Here is an 8,398-nt window from a genome sequence, read left to right on the forward strand (position 1 = left end):
GAGCTCTCTGTATTTTAATATACCATTTCTTAGCTACAAAAGGATCAGTCAGAATCTAGTTGTTTCAACTGTTTGCTGGGAATGGATAAAAATAAATTCCTAACATTGTGGAGCAAGGGGATCTAGACTTAAGAGCAAGTAGCAAGGTTAAAGTTGAGTGGTACCATAGGAAGACATAGACCTTCCATATATCTTGCTTTGCTTTGAAAACCCTGCCTATATACTCATCTATTTAAATATCTCATGGGTGTTTGGGCTGCCTTTGCAAAGTGGAGACAAAAGTATAATGTGAATTGTTTGATGTTTTATCTCAGTTCATACCTTATGATGCAAAGGCCTCAAAAAGTGTTTTTGTGTATTTGTTGTTGTTGTTGTTTACAGGAGTCACAAAACAGTTATTTCCCAACACAGATGATGTTTCAATTAGGAGAATGATAGGGCAAAAGCTAAACAACTGTACCAAGAAGCCAAATTTAAGCAAAAATCTGAACTCTCAGGATATTAAGTAGATCCTTTTGGTAAGTCTGCTCAATCTTCACAATCCTCTCAATGGGGCCAAAAGATGTAATACTTTTATCCCTGGAGTAGCATTCCGTGAACACTCTTCTAGAGAATACTAGTGGCCTGTGAAACACTAATAGGTATTCGTGGGGGTGAAGGTGAAGATGGGGAAGGGGATTTCAATTTGGGAAATGCTAAGTTCAGATACAGATTTTCCTTTCCCAGAGCTTCTCCGCATATTTTATACTCTTTAAAATGCCCAAGTGCACCAGAAATCTCTAAAATGGATAGAGTATGAGTGGTTTTCAAATGTGTTTTACTGAGAAACTTTTCTTTCTTTTTCACAGAATGTATGTTTACTTATGAGTGGGGGTAGAAAGGAGCCAGAGGAGGGACACTTGATAATTTAAGAATTGTTTCTCTAGAACAGGGGAGACACAGACCCCAGGGAGATCTCTGAGGTACATCAATGGGACTGAACTTACAACTCCAAACAGTGGTTCATGCACCAACTCTGGCTGGAAGTCCTGAAGGGTCCCCTCTGCCATCCTTCCTTCTGCTTCTCGCTGACTTTAAATCTTTAAATCAGTTGTTATAGTTTGTATTTGTTTGATAAGGATTTTTACCAAGATGTTTCTACTATACTAAGAGAAAGAATTATTGCTAGTGAGTTTTGAAGGAAATACACTTCATGATCAGGCCCTGCCCTTAGGCAAAACTGTTCAAGTGGAATTTTGTGTTTGCTTTAGCAACCCAGTGTCCCAGCTGGTTCACTTGTGCTCAGCTTTCCTCTCCATTATTTTGATGGAAAATATGTGGGGAAAAAATGCAGTATTATGTTTTTAATATTTTTTGATAAACAGAGGTGTATGGGAAATACATGAGGGCAGGTTTTTCTTCCATTTTCTTGGCTTCTATCTTTGACTTTGACTTTACTTGTTCTCTGCCTAACTCGAGCCACCTTTGACACCATTTTATTTTGCCTTTATTTTCTGTCCGTGTTTTAAATGGGATTTGGGCCATGTGTAATGCAGTAATTCTCCCCACCTATCCTCCACCCTGACTACTACCCTACCGCCTTTAATGGCCCCTTACTATTTTGCTATATAACTGAAGCCTCAGTCTGATGAGGGTCAACAATAGTTTCTCTTCCTTAAAAACAAAACAAAACAAACAAAAAACCACTTATAACGACTGCAGGGGGTTCCTTCCCTTGGCTCATCCATACTGGTAGACTGACTTACAGATTTATAAAAGATAGGATATTTGTATCCTTTTTCTGATGAAAAATTTCAGTAGGCTGTGAATCCCACAACTTTCCAGTTGGGAAATAATTGCTTAAATGAGCCCTTAGAACTGCTTGTTTTGACATGAGGCTACCCAGTTATCCAAGTAGCTAAGTTCCCTTGCTAAATGCCATGTAACCAGAACTCCAAGGGTCTGCTATATAGGGCTACCTTTTGGAGCACACAGTTATATTTTAGAGCTGTGCATAGTATTTCAATATCCCAACTTCTGCCTTTTTAATGCCTCAGCCTGCCAAGGGTAGGCACAAAACTCAACTCTGACTATCAGTCAGCAAAGTGTTAAAGAAATTAAAGCTAAAAGGGTTTTATATCAATTTTGCTTGTACTCGCATCCCAGTAGTACTGTTATTAATCACCTGACTATGGCAATGATTAAAATAGAAAAAAGGAACAAATCTTTTGCTAAGAACACAGCATGTTCTGGTGCCTTCTGGGCCTGAGCCTTACTTTGTTGACAACTTGCTTGGAATGGAAATGTGCATATTTTGAATCAGAGGTGGAGATTAACCCTAGAATGGAAAAACATTTTTTAATTGGCAGGTATCTTTCATTTGAAGTATAGCTAAATCCAAATTAATTGGCAGGTAATTAATTTAATTGGCAGGTATCTTTCATTTGAAGTATAGCTAAATCTAAATCATTTCAAAAGGCCTGAGAAAACATGCTGGGAAAGACAGGGTCATATCAAACTTAATTTAGCCATGTTTCATGAATAAGTCTGATATAGCACCATCTAGTGGAATGCTGCTATGTTTTTCTCTTCTTGGTCATTTAACAGGAAGGAGCCTGAAGATGACTGCACTTACTCAGGCAAACCATACTCCCTCCTCATCCCACCCCCAAAAGTATTCTTTGGAAAAATAACTTTCTTTGCATTACTATTAGCAAGGCAATATGCACTGCAAAATCATGTAGACTTCCACAAATTCCTGTGCATCCACAAAGCCCAGCAACCCCCACCCACGGGCCCTGTGGTAGACCATGCCCTCCACCCAGTACTGAGTGCAAGGTTGCCACTGGTGGCTTGGATTTGAAACAACTGTTTCCCAGATAAGATTTATTTCTGAGAGGATAGGTCCTAAATTCCACCGTTCTTCCCTTTTTATCTATTCTCTCTCACTCCTATGACTGCCCTCAAGTTGCCTGCAGCTTATGCTTTGCCAAGAGCTTTATGTTGCCAACCTTTCTGGCCTCCCTCCATTTTTTTTTTCTTATAGGAACTGAGGCAAATAAGAATTACAGAATATTAACATATCGCCTCTATAACATCCCACTAAATGGTCAAACAGCCTTCTCCTGAAATTTCCAAAGCTACCTCAGCCTGTATAATCTCCACAATAACATTACATATGCATTTATTATTACTTAAAGATTATCCAATATAGCAGTGCTCAAATAGGATGGGACGGATTTTTGTCCTCTGCCTCCCAGCTAGGAGATACTTGAAAATGTCTGGAGATATACATCATTGTCACAACTGGATGATACTACTGGCATCTAGTGGACAGAGCCACAGATGCTGCTAACCATCCTACAAAGCACAGGACAGTCCCCCTCACGACAAAGTATTACCTAACCCAAAATGTGAATTGTGCCAAGATTAAGAAATCCTGGTCTAAAATGATTTCTTTACTTTGCAGATAAAGAAACTAAAGCCAAAATGAAGTTAAGTGAATTGCCAAGATGATCTGATTAGTAACTATTAGAAAGGCAACACGAACATATAGTTCTTTGTATTTTTTGAAGAACCTTTTCTTAATCATTTTTTAAATTTGAGTGTAGACACAAAATGTTACATTACAGGTGTACAACATAGCAATTCAACAAGTTTATATATTATGCTATGCTCACCCTAAGGGTAGCTACCCTCTGTAACCATATGACACTATCACAATACCATTGACTATATTCCTTATGCTGTGCCTTTTATTTCCATATTTATTCATTCCATAACTGGAAGCCTGTATCTCCCAATCCGCTTCACCCATTTTGCCCATTCCCCCCAGTCTCCCCTCTGGCAACCATCAGTTTGTTCTCTGTATTTGCGGTATAATTCTGCTTTTGTTTATTCTTTTTATCTTAAGATTCCACATATGAGAGAAATCATATGGTATTTGTGTTTCTCAGCCTGACTCATTTCTCTTAGCATAATATTCTCTGGGTCCATCCATGTTGTCACAAATGGCATGATTTCATCCTTTTATGGCTGCATAATACTCCTGTGTGTGTGTGCGCACGTGCGCGTACGCACACACACACACACACACACACGCACACACACTATATCTTCCTTATCCATTAGTCTATTGGGCTTTTAGGCTGCTTCCATATCTTGGCTATTGCAAATAATGCTTCAGTAAACACAGAGGAGCATATATCTTTCCAAATTACTATTTTCATTTTCTTTAGGTAAGTACCCAGCAGTAAGATTATTGGATCATATGGTATCTGTTTTTTATTTTTTGAGGAAACTCCATACTGTTCTTCACAGTGGCCGTACCAATTTACATTCCCACCAATGGCGTGTGAGGCTTACTTTTCCTCCACATCCTTGCCAATGCTTGTTTTTCTGGTGTTTTTGATTTTAGTCATTCTGACATGTGTAAGATAATGAATGTCTCACCGTGGCTTTGATTTGCATTTCTCTGATGATTAAATGATGTTGAGAATCTTTTCATGTGCTTATTGACCATCTGTATATCTTCTTTGGAAAATTGTCCATTCAGGCCCTCTGCCCATTTTTTTAAGTGGATTGTTTGGGTTTTGTTTTGGTTTGGTTTGGTTTTTGATGTTGAGTTGTATCAGTTCTTTATATATTTTAGATATTAATCCTGTATCAGATATGTCATTTGCAAATATCTTCTCCCATTCAGTACGTTGCCTTTTTGTTTTTGTTGATGGTTTACTTCCCTGTGCAAAAGCTTTTTATTTTGATGTAGTACTATAGTCCTTTGTATTTCTTATTGCACTAGTCATAGTTCTCCAGAGAAACAGAACCAATAGGATGTATATAAAGAGACATTTGAAGGAATTGGCACACACAATTGTGAGGTGTGGTGAGTCTGAAATCTGCAAGACAGGCTAGCAGGCTAGAGACCCAGGAAGAGTTGATGTTGCAGTCTTGAGTTCAAAGGCAGTGTGAAGGCAGAATTCCTCCTTCCCCAAAAAACTTCAGCCTTTTCTCTTAAGGCTTACAACTTACTAGGTGAAACCCACCCATATCATGGAGGATAATCTGCTTTACTGAAAATCTACTGCTTTAAATGTTAATCCCATCTAAAAAATACCTTTATGGCAACATCTGGACTGGTGTTTGGCCAAACAACTGGGTATCATAGGCTAGCCAAGTTTACATATAAAATTATATGTTTTAGGGTCAGAAAGTCTGGTTTTGAAGACTGTTCCTCTTCTTAATAAATGTGTGGCCTTTGGAAAGTCACTTGAACTCTCTAAATATCAATTTATACAGGGATAATACTACTACCTTTAAGAAATACAAAATTATGAATACACAATCAGCTAAAATTCCACAGAGGCTCCACATCCAAAATGGGGCTCAAACTTATGACCTCGAGATCAAGAGTTGCATGCTCTACTGACTAACCCAGCCAGACGCCCCAGTATGACACACTGTTTAAAAGTTAACAAATTTCTCAAATATCACATAATGTAGGGGAAATTATATAATATTTTGCTAACAGCTCTATAATACTTTCATCCTACTTTTTTTGAGTTGCATACATGTTGATTGCCTCTTCATTTGACAAGTTTATAATCGCCTTTTCTACAGAAAGAATAAAAAAATAATTTGGCTATCCTCTAGTATAGTAGATTAAATATGTATTTTTTTTCTTTTTGACATTTTTAAGAGTTTTCTTTCAAATTCTTGACTCTTTTGTAGCAATATAAATTTTAGGATTGTTGTCAAATTTGGGGAAACCTCTGTTAAATTTCTATGATACCTGAGCTATAAGATTTCAGGGCATTTCAAGCTTTCTATGGAGTGAGTCCTCTTAGACATTCTTTGAATTGACCATAGTCATATTTTTGCTAAAGGATACTACAAACTGGAATGGCCACCATTAATATAACTACAAATCGGAGACATGACAAAGCACAAAAGGATATCCCAGTCAATCCGTGGTAAAATCCCAGAAATACCCACTGCCACCCCATGGTTACAATCAGAGAGAAAATATGGCTAAGGGGCAGTTGAAAGGGAAAGGCAGTGGTCTCAACTGATTATAGTCGAAATATCTAACTTTTGCAAATTTAACAAAAATAAATAAACATGTGAACATATTGGAAGGCACTCATGCAAGCAATCTTTATTAACTTTATAGTAATTCTGCCTCTAACCTAGCTCATTTGGTTTTTGTGACTTTTGAAAGAGGTAAACCAGATTTGGGGAATTGCCTGCTATTTAAGCAGTCAATAAATGTTACTGAAGAATGACAAACAGAATTGGTGATAATTTTTTTAGGATGATTGATGGGTATGTGGGGATGGTTCATTTTACTTTGTGGATTTGAAATTTTACCCAATACAAAGATTTTTTTAAGTCATTTGAGATAAAAATATATGTAAAATATTTTAACTGTTGTCTATGCTGGAATTTCTCTGAATAGATGATAAAATAATTTCTACGTCACCTCAGTAGTAATAGTTCCTATTAACAATTTGTATTTTTAGGCAAAAATTTATAGTAGGCACAATAACTCATACAACTGTTAAAAGCACTGTAAGAACTCTAACATAAATTTGTTTTTTTGAAATTTGCTTTCTCTAGGTATTGTAGGTATCTGAAATAAAACATCTTCAGTTTTGAATCTAACATTGGATTTTGTTGGAGAATCTGCAACCTCCCTGGCAGTGAGCACAGAGAGACATGGTGACAGGCTGGGAGATGTCTGGAATATCGCTGGCTCTCGATGGAGCAACAAGCTTGCTGAAGAAGCTGCATGTAGATTCCACCATAAATATCAGTGATGCATCAAACCAGAGAATTTCTAGTAGTCAAATAAGCATGCAATATGGTTTCTTGGAAATATGCATTTTCCTGTCCCCAAACGCTTCTCTGCACAGCTAACTTAACACAATAGAGCTCTTACCACAGCAACAAAAACTTCAACCCCTACGATTTGTCATTGTCCTAAATAATCAGTCACTGTACATTTATTATAGCCAATGACTTCCCAGTTTAGTGTTTGGATCTTTAGCAAAAGCGCATGCTTGGAAAAGTAAATAGTAAATAATCAATGTACATGAATGTGAGGACAGCAAAGTTGGTCTAAAATTTGATGATCATATCTAACCAAGTAATGGTGTTTTCACAATGAAGTTACAGGGTTATTCTTCCCTGTTACCTAAAAATGTATAAAACAGGAATCCGAAAAAAGTGAAAGCAACAAGACCTTTTTATTTTATTTTATTTTATTTTTTTAATTTTTTAACGTTTATTTATTTTTGAGACAGAGAGAGACAGAGCATGAACGGGGGAGGGTCAGAGAGAGAGGGAGACACAGAATCTGAAACAGGCTCCAGGCTCTGAGGGGTCAGCACAGAGCCCGACGCGGGGCTCGAAATCACGGAGTGTGAGGTCGTGACCTGAGCCGAAGTCGGCCGCTTAACCGACTGAGCCACCCAGGCACCCCAAGACCTTTTTTATTTTAATATGAAACTATTCCACTGCACTCCTAGGAAAGAAAGAAACCCAAGTTTTTGTGACTGTTGAAACAATGTATTGATTTCAGAAAAATTTTTGTTTGTTTACATGCTTCTAACTTTTTATTGCCCAAAGTATATTAAATACAGATGTGTAATATAAAACATAAACATCATCTAAAATATCCTATATAAGATATTACATCATATGTATTTGGTTGGTTTTATTGCTACACTCCTTAGTTTTAACTGGTTTGATTCCATAGTATCAGTAGAAAAAAGAATTGAAAACAAAATCATATGGGATGGATAATCACACAAAAAGAAAAATACCATTTTTTAAATGAATGAAAGATAAAACATTCTTCATCAAGAGGCTTCTACTTTGATGTCAGGTTGTCACACATGACAACTTTGCAATGACAAGCCATGCTTCTTCAGTGTACAAGGTCATATTTAAAGTTGGAAAAGAGGATGCATATAATAGTTGGAAAGTTCAGAGTTGTGGACCCAGGGAACATTCCATAATGCTGCTTGATAAAAATGTGGTCGTACAAAATAAATATGATAAAGGAAATAACTTATGTTAACGTTTGCTACTTTTACTTAAATATAAATAAATCCCATTGAAAACATAAAAAGTATTTGCTTGTTTCTTATTAATGTATAAAATCCAGGGAAAAAATCTTTTTCTGGGCTGATTTTCTGTTGTCTTCCTACATGGAGATGATAGTTTCCTTAAGATTTTTACCTAGTAGATGGAACACTAAAAAAGAAAAAAAAGAAAAAAAGAAAAAAAAAAGATTTTTACCTTGTAATGGAACGTGTGGTCAGTGTCTTCATCTGTTTATTATAACATCATTTTCCTGTAAATGTCTTTGATGCATTTGTAATTTTTATAGCTCTTTTCACATTTTCTCTTACAC

At 36.6% G+C, this 8,398-nt stretch overlaps 1 protein-coding gene across 2 annotated transcripts in view; it reads left to right on the top strand.

Moving 5' to 3' along the window:
- Positions 1-7,232, top strand: part of BEND6 (BEN domain containing 6) — a 62,814-nt gene extending 55,582 nt beyond the window's left edge. For both annotated transcript variants that reach the window (XM_043591702.1, XM_043591703.1), the window contains 2 exons: positions 382-518; positions 6,598-7,232. In XM_043591702.1, coding sequence (XP_043447637.1) covers positions 382-509 — 128 coding nt within the window. In that variant the 3' untranslated portion in view covers positions 510-518; positions 6,598-7,232. The remainder of the gene's footprint in view (positions 1-381; positions 519-6,597) is intronic.
- Positions 7,233-8,398: the final 1,166 nt, after the last annotated feature.

The sequence above is a fragment of the Prionailurus bengalensis genome, chromosome B2, assembly GCF_016509475.1.
Source record: "Prionailurus bengalensis isolate Pbe53 chromosome B2, Fcat_Pben_1.1_paternal_pri, whole genome shotgun sequence".
Lineage (NCBI taxonomy): Eukaryota > Metazoa > Chordata > Mammalia > Carnivora > Felidae > Prionailurus > Prionailurus bengalensis.